The 20,016-nt window shown below is 38.7% G+C and overlaps 1 protein-coding gene across 8 annotated transcripts; it reads left to right on the top strand.

The window, feature by feature from the left end:
• The first annotated feature begins 150 nt into the window (after positions 1-150).
• On the top strand, positions 151-19,359 carry LOC114244852 (uncharacterized). 8 transcript variants are annotated; one of them, XM_089727218.1, is made up of 11 exons: positions 151-299; positions 6,058-6,193; positions 8,111-8,285; positions 12,056-12,218; positions 12,399-12,525; positions 12,916-13,087; positions 13,864-13,893; positions 14,558-15,826; positions 16,078-17,365; positions 17,667-17,709; positions 18,579-19,359. In XM_089727218.1, the coding sequence occupies exons 1-10, from the start codon at positions 293-295 to the stop codon at positions 17,699-17,701; spliced, it is 3,402 nt and encodes a 1,133-aa protein (XP_089583344.1). In that variant the 5' UTR covers positions 151-292; the 3' UTR covers positions 17,702-17,709; positions 18,579-19,359. The 8 variants fall into 8 exon arrangements, with proteins under 8 accessions (XP_089583344.1, XP_089583345.1, XP_089583347.1 ...); XM_089727219.1 differs by having other exon boundaries at positions 18,485-19,359; XM_089727221.1 differs by lacking the exon at positions 13,864-13,893.
• Positions 19,360-20,016: the final 657 nt, after the last annotated feature.

Raw genomic sequence — 20,016 nt, 5'->3', positions numbered from 1 at the left:
TTATTTCATTTTCAAAACAATTGAATTACATAAGGTGTTGAATTAAAATAATATATTTAATTTCTGATACAACTTTCAACTGTTTTTCCTTTGATTTTGTCAGTGAGTGTTCGCCCTACTGTGACGTTTTGTCGACGTAGTTGTGTGCGTGTGGGAGACGAGCGGAGTGAGGGGATCGCGGTATTTGTCGCGCACGCTGCGTGCATTTACTAGTGTTGCGCGAAGAGCGCGTGTAGTTCGTGATATTTAGAGGTGACTTGAACTGTCACACGAGACTACACCCGGCTTCATAATGTCAAGTAAGATAATAATTGTTTCTTCACAATCTAAAGTTTTTTAATTCGGCAATTTTAATTTCATTTTACAATATATTCCTAGTTTATCTCTTGATAACGTAGTTGAAATGTTCATAATGTGAGATTAACAAATTGAAATAAAATATGAGAAGGTAGTTTGATATTATCATGATATTCAAAACGGTCTTTCCCTAAAACTTCTTTTTCATTCGCTTTAAATATGTGAATTTGATAATATAATATATGAATTTGATGAAATAATTTTATTTAGAACTTTCGAAAGTAAATTAGGTGTAATTAAAATACAAAATATATAGTGTGACTTACTTATTCTACAAACAATATTAAATTAATTAAATTCGATATAGAAATATGAAGGAATGAGTAGAAATAAAACCGGACAATCTCGGCCATTAAGATGTTACAGGAACAATATTTTTATCAAATACTTGAAACCCTTAACTCATTGATCACACAGTACGTCACACCTTCAGGATTCATAAGAACCGCTTTAGAATTAATAGAAATAGTACCCCGTAACTGACAGCTTTCACTTGTGTAAGAATGTCCCGATAGTAAACATAATTGTAGATATCTGTTGTACATACTTAACACATTCATAAATAGGCTTATCAACACGCGATATCAACCGTTTTGTTATACGCTGCACTATCGTAATCTTGACCGTGACTTTTAATAGTAGATACTGTTAATTTGTTGAAATTAACGAACTAATTTGTGTATGGCTCTAATAGAGAATGAAAAAAAAAACTAACTAATTTAGTTAAGAAAAGTGGTGATTTTACTAAAGAGAAAACATTGAAAGTAGGTTTACGATAAAAATAAAAAACAAACGCGATTACTTGTTAATATTAATAAAGCACTTCTTATAAATAAACAAAAGCAATTAAAACTCGATTGAAAGAAATTGAAAATTATCAGATTTTTTAACATTAGTTTAGCCTTTACTATATATGTACTATAATTATTGTCTGTGTAAACGAAAAAATAACATATCCTCCGAACGAAGTCCTTTGTAAGTTGTTGAAAATAACAGACACCATATGGCGAAAGATAAGAAAGACCATTGCGTACATGTATTATGTCTATTTTGTTGTCACACAAAAAATTATACTTTTCAAACAAAACGAGACTTCAAGACCCAATACTAGATATTTAGAAATATGTATAGTATTCATTGTAACATGTTAAATGACCAAACCGATTTTGAGTGGTTAACTAGGCTTAAGCTGAAATGCTTCAGAACGCCGACTAAGCAACTATTCAAACCGGAACGTGGTACTTCGCGGCAGAAATTGATAGGAATGTTATTATTATAAGCCCGAGCGGGCTCATTGCACACCAAGCAAGTTGTAGTTACTCGCCCAACTGAGTTTCTTGCCGGATCTTCTTAGTGGGTAACGTTTCCGATCCGGTGGTAGATTCTGCGAAGCACTGCTCTTGCTAGGGCCAGTGTTAGCACCACTCCGGTTTGAGCCCCGTGAGCTCACATACATGTTAGTGCGAAGCTGAAATAGCCTCTCAACGCTATCAGCATAGGTAGGACAAAAAAGTAGTTACAAAGAATCTTGATAAAACTGAACCTTTCGTGCCGTGAAATTTCATTTTGATTTTGCTGATGTTTTTGTCAGCGTTCAATAATTTAATGTAACATCTCGTAGGAAAGCCAAGAAAAAAAAAACAATACTATTTGGTTAGAAAACAAATTTCATTAAATCTGGATCTTAGAAGGTATTTCCGATATAGTTGTCGGTGCGGTTTGGTGTTCACGTGTGCTCGACGACATATAACGAATATTTTTTGGCTTCTTATGATATAAATTTTATATATGACTGATATATCTTCATCTATTTGCTTGCATAGATATTTTGAGATCAGAAGATCCTAGACTGATAATAAATAACCTCTCCGGCTATCCATCAGGATATACGGTCCCACTGACCCGGTCAGGTCCTCGTTCTGCCCCCAATTACACCTTAATTTACGCGTTCCGAGAGATAGAATAACCGTATAACAATTACTGTGATGATTCCACCTTATGTCTCAAGATGGATGAGGGCGTTTTCATTGTTATCCCTATAACTTCTTGTAACTGCCTAGTGCTGGAAACTCGTCTCTCTCTCTTAAAAACTACTATATCGATAATTTGTTGGGCTTCTGTTTTTGAAATCTTATCTACCGTTAAAATAGGAATTTATTATATGACCCTCCGTCCAAATTATCCAAATTATTGTATTTAAATTGGGTAGAATTCCAAACATCTCAGCTGACTTATTATTATAGCTTGCGGTTTCAGATCAGATTCCTTCAAATAGGTATTGGATACAAGACCTTCATATAGGTATTGAATGCACTGGTATTCAATACTCATATGAAGGTCCAGACTCGATTGTACTGGCGCCAGCGTTTACGTATCTAAGTGTCAAGTTCATGGCTCTGTCACATTAAGTATTGAATGTGTTATTATTCTGATTCGAGAAACTAAAATAAAGTTTACGCTAATAATTAATTATAATTTGTATTACCTACGATTTTTGCGAAGGTATCAAAATTTCATGGGCATTGGAGCATTATATGGGCATTATAACTCAAATTTTATAAATGTTCTTGCGAATTAGATCAATCGAATTCTTCCTGTTTGGTATATTTGCTTATTGCGGGATCTCAAAAAAGACAACACCGTCATCGCTGCATTCCTTCATTCCGCTAAACAGTCGACTGCCCGCGTGGTTCCATCCCGCCGGACGGGCCGCACCTAAATAGAAACCGCAGGGACATTGCTCCCGATGTGCGTGTCTGATCCTGCATCTAAACTCAAGTGCCTTGTTGGGGTGCATTTTGGAAGCCAAAGTATTTTTGTACACACCAACAAGTCCCTGAACGATTCGTTATTAGGTAATAAATTCTGGTTCGGAAGCAGCTTTTAATGTCGAATGTGAAAATTTTAAATTCATTTAACGACTTTGGTACGCAGTATAAACATTATACAAACATTCTGCGGCTCCTCGCAAATAGCGTTACGTTTTGGCCTTCATTGACAACATTTCCTGGAATCAATTTAGAATTCTGCTTCCTATGCGTGTAACATGTAAAGGATGTTTCTCCAATAAATCTCGTTTTCCTACGATTGGACTTAAATACCTAAATCGTAAAAGTAATCTCGTAGATATGTCGTGAGATGAAAGTACCTGAGCAGCACTGGGCTCGCTTGTGGTGACAGAAGACAGTGTTTATTGGTTTAATTGCGGAACACACCCGCGGCGACATGCTCACGCGGAATATCTGACGCTATCCAGTAGTTTTATTTTGAATTTTATTTGTGTCGCGCTATTTCCGAACAGAACGTGCGGCACTTGTCTAATACAAGGCAGCCTGTAATGGCCCACGCGGGTAGAGAAGCTGGGAATTACTCACGTCAAAGTATTTTGTTACCTCGCGAAGAATTTACGTTTTTAATGATAATTGAAATGGAAAAAAAAGATCGCAGATATTACAACACTGGTTCTAATCAAAGTCAACAGTAAACGTTCATTTAAAATAAAAATTATATTCAGCAATAACTTAGTGCCTTTAGTATTACCTACTTTCAACGATAGACGTCAAAACGCTATTCAAGTCTTACTGAAATGAATTTTTGTATTGCGCTTTCTTTTTTTTCCTACCTAAGCTGATGGTCTAGAGATACCATATCAGCGTCACCTTAACTAATAGGTGAGCTGACGGGGCCCAAACCTGACGATGTTGCTAACACCAACAAGACCCGTGCTTCGCAGGATCTACCACCGGATCGGAAATGCGACCCACTGAGAAGATTCGGCGAGAAGCTCAGTGGACTTGTATTGTATTTCCTTGTACCTTTTTACGACGATGATGCTTCGAAATTAATAGAAAACTAAAGTACGACCTACGCAACACTAATAGCAGACTTCCTGGTTATTTTCGATACGCATTTACGTCGTTGGCACCATGATTTTAGCGATTACATTAGCGATTTTATTACATACTAGCTGACCCGGCAGACTTCGTAGTGCCTCAATCGATAAATAAAAGACCGACAAGGGACCGACGGTAGGCAGCGGCTTGGCTCTGCCCCTGGCATTGCGGAAGTCCATGGGCGACGGTAACCACTCACCATCAGGTGGGCCGTATGCTCGTCTGCCTACAAGGCCTACAAAGGAAAAACAAAATTGTTATTTTTATTTAATTCCGAGCATTTTCATATTTATCTACCTTTTAAACCTTCTCTGGACTTCCACAAATAATTCAAGACCAAAATTAGCCAAATCGGTTCAGCCGTTCTCGAGTTTTAGCGAGACTAACGAACAGCAATTCATTTTTATATATATAGATTTGTTACGTATGTCCAGATGATTTTTAGTCAATCGAAACGCTAGTGAATTACATTACTATATTTACTGTGCATTCTGACTAGTAATAAAACATATTTTTCGTGTAGCGTTTAAATGTAAGCATGAATGGTTTCTCGTGATCGAGTATTCTGAGTATTGACACAGAAATGCAAGGACGCAGCACATTGTTTTCATAATTCACGAATATAAAACGGACAGACGTTGGAATAACATAAATAAAAGTTTTTATATCGCCTAATAATACGTAGGTTCTCGTGCATTTGATGTACGATATTGTTTGAAGCTTTTAAAAGCTAAATTTATCCCGCTACTCTTGATATTAACTATGTTGTGTTGTTAAATTAGAATTAATATGAACATCATTGATCTTACTTATTTGTGTATATACATAAAATAATAATATAGTAAAATACGTATTTATTTTTCTTGAGCTTAAATTATCGAACTGACACTTAAAGTAAAGCGCGTAACTTTTCTCACCAATGAAAATGAGAAAAGCTGTTTTTATAATAGAAGCATAAATATATAACAGAGGTCTGAAATTTTACTAAATTCATAGCAAGAAAGTTATTGTAATTAAAATTTAAGCGTTGATAGATATAGAAATCGCAAAACGATTCCAATTCAGCGGCTCAACCTAGGATTTGCGTGTAGGTAGTGAAAATACACATAATATGTACCTATAAGACGAGAACAAATTAGGTACAGCGCGGCAGCGTTTAGATCCAAATATCAAAGTAAGCGATCATGGTAATATTCAATTAAACATTTTGTGTGAAATTATAAGTCTTCTGGTTACGTTTTGTTCTAGAAATTTCTGGCCAAAGGCTGTACGACTAGTAAAGGACATAGGTGTACGACACATGCAAGATCCTTCAAATCATCGGTTTTTTTTTCAAATTTTCCTAGCAACCTATCGTAGCCTGTATCGAATGAATGTCTTAGGGATTTGACGATGATGAATGAATTACTAAAAATATCTCATAAAATAATTGTAAATAGATATGCTTTAACAAAAACCGACTTCAATTAGAAAAAAAAAGATATTCCAAAACAAATTAATATACACTAAAAACAATAATCATCGAAATCAGGTGGCGTGATATTGAGTTATTGAGTTATTCATCAATTTGTCGCGGACGTACTTAATGCAAATTCAAGACTTATATGGTTTTCTCATGGATACCATTATCAGAACTTGACTAAATTGAAATGGGACCACACGGGAAGCACCAGCTTTCTAATGAAAAAGGAATCATCAAAATCGATTCACCCAGTCAAAAGTTATTAGGTAACAAACATAAAAAAAAACAGTGGAATTGAGAATCTCTTCCTTTTTTGAAGTCGGTTAAAAATACTGTTGGATGCAGATCGAGCATGGGTAACTCTGGCCACAAACGACTCCTACGGCTTGGGAGCTCTGGTGCTGGCCCATTCGCTCCGCCGCGCCGGTTCGGTGTACCCTGCCGTAGCACTCATCACACCTACCGTCAGTGAAGCTATGAGGTGAGTGTTTATAAATGTTGTTCATTAAAAATTGCTTTCATTTGGTTAAGCTGGTAGACGTTTATGTTTGACAACAACCTTTGCCAGAGCTATTACTAATGTAATTTAATTTTGTTTTTGAAAGTCGACTTTTCTTGTGAAAGGTACAGTTACGTTATCATATACTTGATCTATGTTGAATTGAAAAATTTTTGAATTTGTATTTTAAGTAAAATTGATGGGAAGCGTCGTCAGTACATGTTGTCTAAGATATTACTTATTGGTTTTGAGCCGAAACCATGAGTGAATGCCATGAGCTGGTCTATTCAACAATAACACGCACTAAACGCACTCTACCGCCGGCCGTATCGAGCCACTATAATAATATTCCAACAAAGATTTTCTCCATGGCCCAAAAGGATAAATGAGCTCACAATGTACTAAAGCCTTTACTCACACAGTACCCAAATAAATCGCTTCAATAGTATTGGAATAACAGCTACCCTTTTAACCGGAACGTATGATGGATTTGCGAGAACAACCATACCGCCGCGGTAAAACCCGTGAAGGATAGCAAGAATGAATACCATTTATACATATTTGAGGCGTAACGTCCGATATCCATGTTTTTGATTTTATTTAATGTAGTTTTTTCTTTTTTTATATCCCCTTGTTCTATACTAGCTTTTGCCAGCGAGTTCATCCGCGTGGAATAATTCACGAATAATGCTTTATTTTAGAACAAATTTGGTTAGCATAAAAAACGTTATAGTGAGCCAACCTCAACATTTAGACATATGCTGTCGCGGACTTTTTTTTAGATCTTATAAAGGGGAATAATTCTGTCATACATTATTTTAGCGAAACTAATCGTTTCTTCAGCGCACGCAGCGGAAGCTCACAAAAGGGGAAAAAACCCCTATTTCGAAACATTATTTATTGGTGCTCCGCTTGTATTGGTCTTAGCATGAAGTTATATAGCCTCATATACATATAAGTTATATAGTATCCTCATATAATATCCTCAATTAATGGGCTATCTAACACTGAAAGAATTTTTCAAATCGGACCAGTAGTTCCTGAGATTAGCGCGTTCAAACAAACAAACTCTTCAGCTTTATAATATTAGTATAGATTAATTCGACTTTTTAAATTAAGATTTATTTTGTTAATCGATCTAAAAGCAGTCGGTGTATAGACAGTAAAATACTCTTTTTGAAGAACTTTGATCCGATCGCATAAATCTAAATCGATATCTTACTTTAATACCACTGTATACTGTGTCCTAAGAATACCTAATAATAATAATAATAGTCATAACTGTTGACGGACCTAATAAAGAAATGAAAAATTATTTAAAGAGCGTATTTACGATCGGTATGGACATGTGATGTGTAGAGAGAAGATGCATGTGACTAGGAGATGTATGGAAATGGTAGTGCCAAGTAGAGGGGGAAGAGGTCAGCCGAAGAAGACATGGATGGAGTGTGTGAATGGCGATATGAGACAGAGAGGAGTGAGTTTTTCTTTATTTTTATTATTGCTTCGATGGGTGAACGAGCTCACAGCCCACCTGGTGTTAAGTGGTTACTGGAGCCCATAGACATCTACAACGTAAATGCGCCACCTACCTCGAGATATAAGTTCTAATGTCTCAAGTATAGTTACAACGGCTGTCCCACCCTTCAAACCGATACGCATTGCTGCTTCACGGCAGAAATAGGCAGGGTGGTGGTACCTACCCGTGCGGACTCGCAAGAGGTCCTACCACCGGTAAGAGTGTTGAGATGACGGCTGATAGAAGAGAATGGAAGAGAAAAATTAGCTGTGCCGACCCCACTTAATTGGATAAGGTGGAGAAAAAGAAGAAGATTTACGATTAGCCAATTTTCCTGAGAAACACTAAACATTTAATATATTTTATATTCCGACGAACAGGGATCGTCTTCGCGCAGTTTTCTCCGAAGTAGTCACGGTAGACGTTCTGGACTCAAGAGACGCGGCTCACCTGGCCCTCCTCCAGCGGCCAGAGCTCGGCATCACCTTCACAAAGATCCACTGCTGGAACCTCACTCAGTACGAGAAATGCGTATTCCTAGATGCCGATATATTGGTCAGTAAGGTTTTTTTTACAGTTCCTATCCTCAATTATTTTCAAAGGAGATAGATTTCTTGTTAGAAAGGACACGTTGGACGTTGGACATTAGATGTCAATAGGTTATTCTAAGGTTATTAAATAATTTTCATTAAGAACAACCTTGTTATGTAATCTATACATGAAAACGAAGATTTGAAAATGGAATTTCTAAGTTACCAAAAAATTTGATTTAGAAGGGAAATTTAAACAAACAAAAAAACGGATGTACGAAAACCAAGATTCGAAAAGAATTCTAGAAACTTTTGATAAACAAGATTAAATGTATTATTTAAAAATAAACCAGATCGAACTGGACTTAATACCTACACCAAAACAACTCATTTAAGTTATACACTAAGCGTACTTGTTCGCCAAAAACCAGTATAATATTTATAGAACTAAATATCAAATCTTTTAAATTACAATCTTATATCTTGTTAACCAGAAACAGCGGTGAAACTAAATGTATCCTATTGAAATCATCGCAATAAAATTCCCAGTCGAATATGAAACTAATGTACGGCCAGTTTACCAATTACGCGGCAATATCTTTCAATTGACCAACGGTTGCCAGCCCACATGTCTTTGTAAAAAAAAATATATATAGTTGTCTTCACGTTCGGCTTAATCAATTATTATTTAACTCACTGTCTGTAGGTTTAATAATTTCGCTTTTATCTACGCCATTAATATAGATACCGTGTTTTGCATTTTGTTCGCTCGATTAAAAAGTGCATTTTTTTATTGCTTCGATGGGTGGACGAGCTCAAAGCCCTCCTGGTGTTAAGTGGATACGGAAGCCCATAGACATTTACAACGTAAATGCGCCACCCACCTTGAGATATAAGTTCTAAGGTCTCAGTATAGTTACAACGGCTTCAAACCGAAACGCATTACTGCTTCGCGGCAGAAATAGGCGGGGTGGTGGTACATACCTGTGCGGACTCACAAAAGGTCCTACCACCAGTAATTACGCAAATTATAATTTTGCGGGTTTGATTTTTATTACACGATGTTATTCCTTCACCGTCGAAGTCAATCGTGAACATTTGTTAAGTACGTATTTCATTAGGAAATTTGGTACCCGCGCCTGCGGGATTTGAACACCTTTGCATTTTGCATCGCTAGATACGAATTTTATCAAGGCATTTTGTTTTGAAATCACAAGCATAATTATAAACAAATGTTGGCAGCGCTTTTTACGGACGTAGTGGTATCGTAATCATTTTCTAGTTTCTACCAATCGGATTTTGGGATAATGTTTATTTTGGATGTAGTAATAGTTTGTTTTAGCGGACGTAAGACGGCGATTATGTATGATTTTAATGCGGAAACTGTTTTCCATGCGAATCCTAAATCGATGTACATTGGACAATATTTGTTTTTGCCAAAAGCTAAAATTGGCGCTCTCAAATATTTAAACACGATCGAAGTTTTTAGCTATACGCTTGCGAACGTTGACGAAATAAATTTCAAGATAAACAGTGTCTGAATTAAAAAAAAAAAACTTTAAAAGAAAACATAAACACAGTTGCTATCTGCGCTAAGTATCTACACTTGCACACCTCACAAAACAAATACAATGATAATAATAATTGAAGTAAATTTATTTGTATTAAACAAACTATACCAACGTCTTTTTCTGTCGTGAAGCAGTAATGCGTTTCGGTTTGAAGGGTGGGGCAGCCGTTGTACTGAACTGTGGCCTTAGAACTCATGTCTCAAGGTGGGTGGTGGTATTTACGTTGGAGATGTCTATGGGTTCCTGTGACCACTTAAGTGAGCCGTGTGCTCGTCGACCCATCTAAGCAAACAAAAACACGTTTTTATTTTATTGATTAGTGAGTGGACGAGCTCACAGCCCACCTGGTGTTATAGGTGAGATATAAGTTCTAAGGTCTCAAGTATAGTTACAACGGCTGCCCCACCCTTCAAACCGAAACGCATTACTGCTTCACGGCAGAAATAGGCAGGGTGGTGGTACCTACCCGCGCGGACTCACAAGAGGTCGTACCACCAGTAAAGAGGTTCTACCACCAGTATTTGTAGTTACTAATCTGTCAGTGAACATAATATTAAAATAATAAACGTAACATATTTAAATTTGTAATGTTTGTAATTAAAGACGAATGTTCGATACAGAAGGTGCGGATATTGATCGATTTTTAACGACCGATCGACAGATGTTTGCGAATCTCGTCAAATCTATTTCGATCGATTGTTTACCAGATAAGAAAGTCAATGTTACCACCGGACGTCGACTATGTAACATTAGATGATGAGACGCATAACCGTGGCCCAAATATTTGCCGCCAACATTTTTGGACCAATTCCAATTTCGATGCTTTCATTATCTAGTTTTCTTTCGAAGGAAACGCCGCGGCGCCGTCAATGCTTTCACTTACTCGTTAGATCTTTTAATCAAATTACATAACAGAATATTGTAACACAGAGTCGTTACGGAAAACGAAAATAAGAGCTACATAAGTCCTGGTGGAGGATTTCTGTGGCGAAACTGGTGGTAGGACCACTTGTGAGTCCGCGCGGATAGGTACCACCGCCCTGCCTATTTCTGCCGTGAAGCAGTAATGCGTTTCGGTTTGAAGGGTGGGGCAGCCGTTGTAACTATACTGAGACTTTAGAACTTGTATCTCAAGGTGGGTGGCGCGTTTACGTTGTAGATGTCTATGGGCTCCAGTAACTACTTAACACCAGGTGGGCTGTGGGCTCGTCCACCCATCTAAGCAATAAAAAAAAAAAAGAAACTATACAAAACTGCGATCAGATAAATTTAGTACAAATATTGATAAATATATTTAATGCTGTTTTGATTATAGACGGAACCCATTCGATCATTGTTATCACGGGTTATTGTGTCAACTGGTTTTTATTCGCACTAAGATAAATTCTTCTTAATGCGTTCGTTATTGTTCGACACGTGGACCGAACACCGGTACCTATGTCAATTTAAATATTTAATTCGTAGTTAAGATAATGCTTATTCAAGTCTGTTCTACATACTGATGTGTTTTTTTTAATAAAATAAACGAGCTAGTTTGTATTAAAAAGTAATAATAATATTATGTATTTTAAAACAGGAATTTGTTTGTGACGGGGAAACACACGAAATAACTTATCAATAGAGATATTGAATAGTTGAAGCCTCTAATATTGAGATATATCAAATTTCCTTGTTGCATGATAATGTATTTATTAATTAATTTTTTTGCCCTTGTAGACAAACGAGCACACGGCTCACTTGATGGTTAGTGGATACCGTCGCCCGTGGACTCCAGCAACGCCAGGGGCAGAGCCAAGCCGCTGTCGAAATATTAAAATAAAATTAACTTATTTGCGGTTCCGTTTGAAAATAATACACAAATTACGAAGACGAATTAATATTGTGTACTAGCTGACCCGGCAGACTTCGTAGTGCCTCAATTGATAATGTATAAAATAAACTTAAAACAAACAAAAGGAATCCGTCCGACGGGGGACACATGAAAGGAAAAACAACATTGTTATTTTTGTACTTCATTCCGAGCATTTTCATATTTATCTACCTTTTAAACCTTCTCTGGACTTCCACAAATAATTCAAGATCAAAATTAACCAAATCGGTCCAGCCGTTCTCGTCTTCTCGAGTTTTAGCGAGACTAACGAACAGCAATTCATTTTTATATATATAGATTTAGATATAATATTTATTCGTAGTTTTTTGTTAGTCAAGTTTGGTTTCCTCATAGGTGATCCAAAATTGCGATGAACTCTTCGAGCGTGAAGAGCTCTCGGCTGCTCCCGACGTGGGATGGCCCGACTGTTTCAACTCCGGCGTTTTTGTCTTCCAACCTTCAAACGAAACCTTCGAGAAACTGATACAATTCGCGCAGCAGCGAGGCAGTTTTGATGGTATTATTGTCTTTCAGTTGCTTTTATTATTACAGCTCTCAGTATTACAACGGCTGCCCCACACCCTTCAAACCGAAACGCATTACTGCTTCACAGGGGCAAATAGGCAGGGTGGTGGTACATAACCACGGTGGTGGTATTTAAAAGGCGATAATCTACTGTTATGCTTTGCGATTACAGGTGGTGATCAAGGGCTACTGAACTCTTTCTTCTCTGACTGGGCGCACGGCGACATCAACAAGCATCTTCCCTTCCTATACAACGTTACAACTGCGGCTTTCTACTCATATTTACCAGCTTTGAAACAGTACGTACTAGAGAATATACATCGACGCTTGAAAGGCAAACTTGACTAAGCGACAATAACTGCTTTGTACATAAATGATAGGCAATAACCATATTCGACGCGCAAAAAAATATTTCTAGGTCTATTAAAATCATTTCAATCCTACAGCTAGATTCGTTAAAATAGAATTCTTTTTCTGGTATTTCAACTTTAAATTAGTCTGCTGTAAAGTTCACGCATTGTCGCTTAGTCACGTTTGCCTTTCAAGCGTCCATATATTTATTTTTCCAAGAATTCTATAATTGAGTTCTATTGAATCTATTCAAATCAGATGTTCGCAAAACGTGTACCTACGTACATATTTAAACAGCTGCAAATAATGCATTTTGATTGGTTGATTTTAAATTTCAGTTACGGACAGAATTTGAAAATCATTCACTTCATTGGCGCCGGTAAGCCTTGGCTTCAGCGCTTCAACTGGGAGTCCCGGTCGGTCGATGCCCCGGGGTATCTCCAGGAGTTCCTTCAACTCTGGTGGGACCTGTTCGTATCACAGGTCCACGCCCAACTCGACCATTCCATGGTAAGCGCTTTTGTAACAGCACCCTATATCTTAACTGGCTAAACTTTGTAATACACGAAATTCGATTAATCGGTAGTAGTGGTCCTTCTTCAAACGAGGCTTGTGGAGAGTATTAAGTGGTAGGCAGCGGCTTGGCTCTGCCCTTGGCATTACTGAAGTCCATGGGCGACGGTAAAACCACTCACCATCAGGTGGGCCGTATAGACGTCTGCCTACAAGGGCAATAAAAAAAAGTAGTTCTACGAAATATTTTGAACCAATTTAGCCCACTGAGTTTCTCGCCGGATTCTACTCAGTGGGTCGCGTTTCCGATCCGGTGGTAGATTCTGCGAAGCACTGCTCTTGCTAGGACCAGTATTAGCAACACTCCCAGTTTGAGCCCCGTGAGCTCACCTACACGTTAGGATGAAGCTGAAATAGCCTCTCAAGGCTATCAGCATAGGTACGGGAAAAAAAAGAAACAATCTGTTTACTTAGCTAATCGTTATTAAATTCATGTGATATATCAATGTGAATGTCCAAAGGACGGACGAAACGCGAACCTATCATGTTTCGAATAGTATTTGTAACTGTAGTAACCGCGTTACGTATTTAAAGAATCTCGATTTAGGTCGAGTATTGAATTCGTTATTCGATACGGAATCGATATGGAATCGATATGCATTGTTCGGTTCGTTGCGACCACAGCGCCGCGGTCTCTATTCCTACCACTACCAAGTAAATCGATCCCTTCTCATATCAGCCTCTGATCTCAACACCACAACATGTTTTCCAAGCATTCACAAGGAGACGTTAAAACTACAGAGGTGAGAATAAATTCGTATGCAATTGACGATTTTGAATCGAAAGTGATTTGTTCTTGTACTTTTATAGTCAATTGCTTGCAGTAGTTACACGGATCACTTTTGATTATTAGGAATCCAGTTTGTTTTGCATTATCAGCTAGTTTTTGCCCTTCGAAATGTTTCGTTAAATAATTTTCTCGATTGTGATTGAAAATAATAACGCTTGAAGTTTTCTAAGCTTGTTTGCACACGCTGTTACTCGCACCGATTGTTTGAAGCATACAGTACCCGTGATTTTAGTTTGTGTTTCTCCAAAATACTAACATGCTCTAACTAAACTCATATCCGCTATTCGCTTGACGCACGGTTTAATATGCAATTTTGTTTTGGGTTCCAGTAGATGGTGTTGGTATTTTGGTGAAAGAATCACCGCATTTGACAATAAACATAGTGATAGTTGAAAAGGAAGAACGTTATATATTAAAAAAAATATTTGCTAATGAAATTTGAACAAGAAGCTTAAATATTATCCCTGTGTTTATAAAAATGCAATTGTACATAAAATATTACTAATAGACGCTTGGACAAAGCTGTTAACACCTTGTTATAGCGAAATATGTGTGAAGCTTAGTTCAAGTGTTGATTTGCATGCAACACCACTGAGTTGTTTCACTTCAACCGATAGGTTGAGGTGGAGGCATCACAGCAAGAGCCCCCTGAACATCCCCCGGCGTTACCACCGCAGGACATCAACCAACATCTTCACTATCAGCCAGTTTTAGACCCGGAGTCAGAATTTCCCTGGCACAGACCAGTAAACCAAATACCGGACCTGAATAATGAACAATACCATGAATTTTCGGAGTTCCCTGATCCTTGGGATATTTACGGGGGCAACATACCTCCAATGGCAGATGATGTTATGAGTCACCATTCCGTTGGAGACGTCCAATACCATGAAGAATTACACAGATACGCTTGGGAATATCGTTTACAACAAGAGAATGCGCAGCAAGCTACGGAACACTTCCCGCATGCCCAAAGCGAAGATCCTTTCTCACTAGATCATCAACATCATTACGATTATAATAAACATCACTCACATAATTCACAACATTCCGAGATATTACATACTGTCCATAATCAGTTACACGATCACCATTCCCAAAACAATAGCCAACCTAGTTGTGATTTTACCCACCAAAATTACATTAATAATCACAATAATACTTACGTTGATATTCAACCAGTACATTGGCATGAGGAACCATCATGCCCGGAAAATTTTCAAAGAGAACACACACAGCATTGCGATCAAAATCAATTACGGCCTGTTCACCATGATCATAATGTGTACCAAGATTATCAACAAACGCACCACCAAAATCTAACCCACCGAGTTAATTCCACAAACCAAGCCCAGTATTCAGAAAATTATTACGATCATGGACAGGTAACACATAATCATCAAGAAAATTTTGTGCCCTTACAATCAAACGAAAACAGCATACACAATAATTCTATTCAAATACATCAATGTCACAAAACTAACCACACGATTGAGCACAACACACAAAATAATAAAGAATTACCAGAAAATGATTTGGCTTCAAAGAAATCCTATGAAAATCTGATAGATTCATGTCCGAGACAGAGCTACGAAGTACGTCGTCTTGAAGAGGAAAGAAATAAAGATACAGTTAGTTCTTCTCAAATGAATCTCGAAAATGGGCTAAACGATGAAAGTAGCGATGAAAACAACGATTATGTTGAATATATTAGACCCAGGCATCCTTATGATGGTTTTTATTTACGTCATCAAGTGACCATAGATTCTAGAGGTAGAAAAATTTGTACCCATGAAATCCCTGACATGCCTTCAGTACCTTCGGAGTCCCCTGAACCACAGGAATATTATTCAGCCGAAGAAGCGTTTAGTGATAGCGAAGATCAAGTAAGTTACGTTGAAATTTATCGCACAAGACGTTCAGGTAATTATCTATTTGCTTACGAAAGTTACGCGTTAAAGCTCCAATTATCGTGTATATTGTATGAGTGTGTTCTGTTAAAAATGCTTTTGCATGCTTTTGAAGTTTGAAAATAGCATGTATCCTAACGTTATTAACATAATTTCAAAAATAGAAAACATTGTAATGATTGAATATTTTAATATTGTAATTGAAATTTTCTTTTGTATATTTACAGAGTGGCGTAGCGGGCAACTTGGCTAGAGTTGTATTGGGATCGGGAACTTCAACTGAAGCCATAGACGATTTAGCTCGTCGTCAAGGCTGGGAAGCCGGTAACATTGACTATATGGGAGCTGATTCTTTTGACAATATCTGGGCAAAAATTTCTCAAACTTTAAGCCAACCCCGAACTTCGCCTCCTAAACAATCGTCGCCTCCTAAGGAGGTCTCTCCACAACAGCCAACTCCTGAACAAGTGGAATCTGAGAACGCTGAGGCAATTCCAGAAACTGTTACCGAGCCAATTTCAGAAATTGTTACCGAGTCAATTAAAGATGCAACAGTAACTTTACCTACCGGAACAACGGTTGAAGAAACTCCATCACAAATTTCCGCGACTACAAATGCTCCTGAAGTTCTGCCTGCTGTAATAGATAGTGATTCTGTCGCAGTACCTGAGCCTGCTCCGGTCACTTCTGAATCTCTAGTGGCCCCTGTTGAGGTTTTGGCCGTTTGCCCTGTAGCGATTGAATCTGAAGCAATCCGACTGAGCACACCGACTGAGACTGAAACTGTACAAAAACCTGAGACTGTACCAGCAACTGAAACTGTAACTGTAGATGCCGGTGAGACTGTACCCTTAAATGTGGCTGAATCTGCACCCGTAGCTTTAGATGAAGTTGCTCCTGAGGTGCCAAGTGAAATTAAAGCAGCAGATGTAATTGAAACTGCTTCTATACCTGCAAGTGAATCTTCACCGATAGTTGCAAGTGAAACTGTATTAGGAATTACAAGTGAAGCTTTATCTGATGTGCCTCTCGAAATACCGGTTCCAGTAGCGGAACTCGAGCAAGTGCCACCGACTGAAGTACCAACAGTTGTAGAATCAGAAACATTGGCGAAACCAGCAGAGGAACCTAGTATTCCTCTAGTTGCGGAAGAACCAGCCTCTGTAATACCAGTGCCAGTAGAGGCGTTAGCAACGGAAACCGAATTGGAAACCAAAAAAGAATCGCCCAAGAGACTGGTTGAATCAGCCAAAGAAAAGATCGAAACTATTGCAGCAGCTACCGAGCCAGCCGCTCCCGAGGTGCCTCGAACCAAAAGTGCTGTCGAAACAATTAAAGACTCAACACTTGCGGAGCCCGCATCTCCTGCTCTTGCAGCCGAAGCTCCTTCCAGTCCCGCTATTCCAGAATCTACTCCAGAGAAATCAGCGGTTGCCGGAGACACCTCCACCGACAGCCCTCCCTTAGCCAACACACCGTCCAAAGAAGAAGCCCCCGTCGTTCCGGCCGCCAAATGTAAGTATACGCAGTGTCCTCGACCGCAACGACGGCTAACGGCTTCGCACTATCAAATCTCACCCGAGTTATTTTGCAGTTCAAACATTTACTAATACGTTTATAGTTGAGCTTCGTCCGTTCTACGCGAGAGAACCGGTGACGAGGCGCTGCAAAGCACCCGTAACAGAACAGAACTTGATGTTACCGAAAAAAATTTTCTTTTCTTTTTTTTCTCTTTCTTTTGTGCCGTTTTGTGATGTTTGGTTTTTATGTTTTTTTAAAGAGCATACGTTACAATATTCGTTGTTATTTCATCCAGCTACCGAGGAGGCAGCTCAAGAGACGCGGCTTTGATAGAACAGGTAATGAATAACGAAATTGCACTTGGGCCCAACGCAATGTCTCGTAAACGGTAAATACTGGTTGGTGGAGGAAATGTCCGTTTCCTTTTGTTACGTCGTATACGCCGAAAAAAAAAACAACAAATGTTTGTCCAAAACATGTGTTTCAGTAGTGCTTTGCGTGTGAATATTAAATTCTTATTTAATGTTATCGAAATTGTTCGTTGGTTGTTGGGTTGTGTCCAAGTCATTGCAAAGAGTAGGGTCCGCGTGCAGTCGTACCGCTATTATTGAATATAATTTTTGCTACAAAACTACAATAGCGGGACGAACTAAATCGAATTTTATTGTATTTATTTTGAAGTTAGAAAATAAATACAAATGAATTCTTAACGCATGTCGTTGTGGCGATACTTTTGGTTGAGTTTGTGTCAATTTCGACGACAACTGTGCGTGAAATTCCAACAACACTCATTATCCGTTTTCAGCTTTGTATGTTTCTTTATATATTGCAAGGAATATTATTCAGCGCTTTCTCATTCTCGGCACCCTCACTTATGTCACAATTCATGAATATTTTTGTACACGTAGAGCATAGTTTAGTTTGATTCGGAAAATTCAAATACTAAATTCGTTTTAAAACCGTCGATCGAAGATGTAAAAATAATAATTGTCCTTGTAATGGATTGCAAAGTAAGCTTTAAAGCACTCCGCCGAGCTGACCCAGATCTCTAACATCCGCTTGCATCTTTTCGAATTAACAAAGTAGCCACGTTTTCCCTCGACTTTGTTCCAGGCCCTAACCGAGCTTGCTCTCTAATGTGACCGCCATACTAACGTCACGCGTAACCGAACCGGAGAATAAAGGCGGGATGATATTGGTTGTGTAGCCGCGGAACGTCGCAAGCCGGCCGGCAAGCTGCAGCTGAGTCCGCCCGCCGCCGCCGACCCGCTCCCCACCCCCGACAGCGAGCTCGAGGACGCCGCCACGCTTGCGCACCAGATCATCGCCAGCGAGCTGCGCACGCCCACTGTCACCGCGCCCGACGCCGACCCCTCCCCCACCTCGCCACCCCTGCCGACTCGTGCGGCCGGACTCGCCGTCGACGAGCCCACGGTACCCACGCCACCCGTCGGAGCGGTCTCGCTCGCTAATATCGGAGTCAAACCTACCAAGAGCAAACCTGTGGCCGAGCCGACCCCAAGCGAAGCTGCCCCTACGGAAGCACCCAAAAAAAAAGTTGTAAAGAAGGTGGTGAAGAAGGAACGCGCGCCGGGCGGTGAGGCGCCCGTGCCGCCGCCCCGGAAGAAGGAGAAGAAACCCAAAGAGAATTGAGCGTCCGCGCTCCGACCCTTCCCGTGCCATACGTGTAGCCTCGCCCTTGTCGTGTTAATGTTCTGATATTATTTTCGAATATTATTATGCTTTTACTTAATATGTGCTGCGTATTTTATTATTATCGACTAGATCTAGTTTTGTGTAATCAATACTGCACTAAACAATGTAACTTTGTTTATACTTTTGTACTCCTATTGATATTTTTTTTATTTTTCAATCACGCTATTCCGGCTTTTATAATTGTGAACATGAAACTACCAAAGGATACGACGTATTTATTGAATCGAATTTTGTATGTAATTTTTATATTAAAAGTCTATTTTGGAATCAAACATAATTTTATTTCACCTCTTGGTTCATAATTGCCATATTCAAATCTTAACCATCAGTGAATCAATAGCCTTTTTGAATTATTTTTAAGAAACTTGAACTAACGTGAACTATAAAGTTATTTAAGACAGCTATTCAGTCTATATCTACAATTGGGCTTAGTATTTTATGGATTTCTTAACTACATCGGAGGTATAGAGCTCTGCGTTACTAAAATAAACGTTACCTACTGATCAAGAACTTTCTAGGTTTTGAAAATTAAATCCATACAGAAGTCAGAGGTCATTTCTTAATATCACTTAGGTACTTGAGACAAAGCCACTTTGTCGTAACACAATAAAGAAAATAAACGCATTACGCATTGCGTAGGTACCTACCAGAATACATTACCTAATTTCATCAGTGAACAGTTTACTTTGACAGCGCCATCTCTCGAACATTACACTAACATTTAGCTAGCATTACTGAATGTAATGTCCTTGTAGGCAGCGTCTTGGCTCTATCCTGGCATTCGGTATCCACTCACCATCAGGTGGGCCGTATGTTGTATATATATACGTATATATACGCTTGCTCGTCTGCGTACAAGGGTAATACAAAAAAAAATAAAAAATCCTAAGAACTCACTCAGACTGCGTGCATGAACGTGCCCAAAAATG

Source organism: Bombyx mandarina, chromosome 05 (assembly GCF_030267445.1).
Source record: "Bombyx mandarina strain Sakado chromosome 05, ASM3026744v2".
Lineage (NCBI taxonomy): Eukaryota > Metazoa > Arthropoda > Insecta > Lepidoptera > Bombycidae > Bombyx > Bombyx mandarina.
The sequence above is the reverse complement of the archived record's forward strand: the minus strand, read 5'-3'. Positions and strand labels throughout refer to the sequence as shown.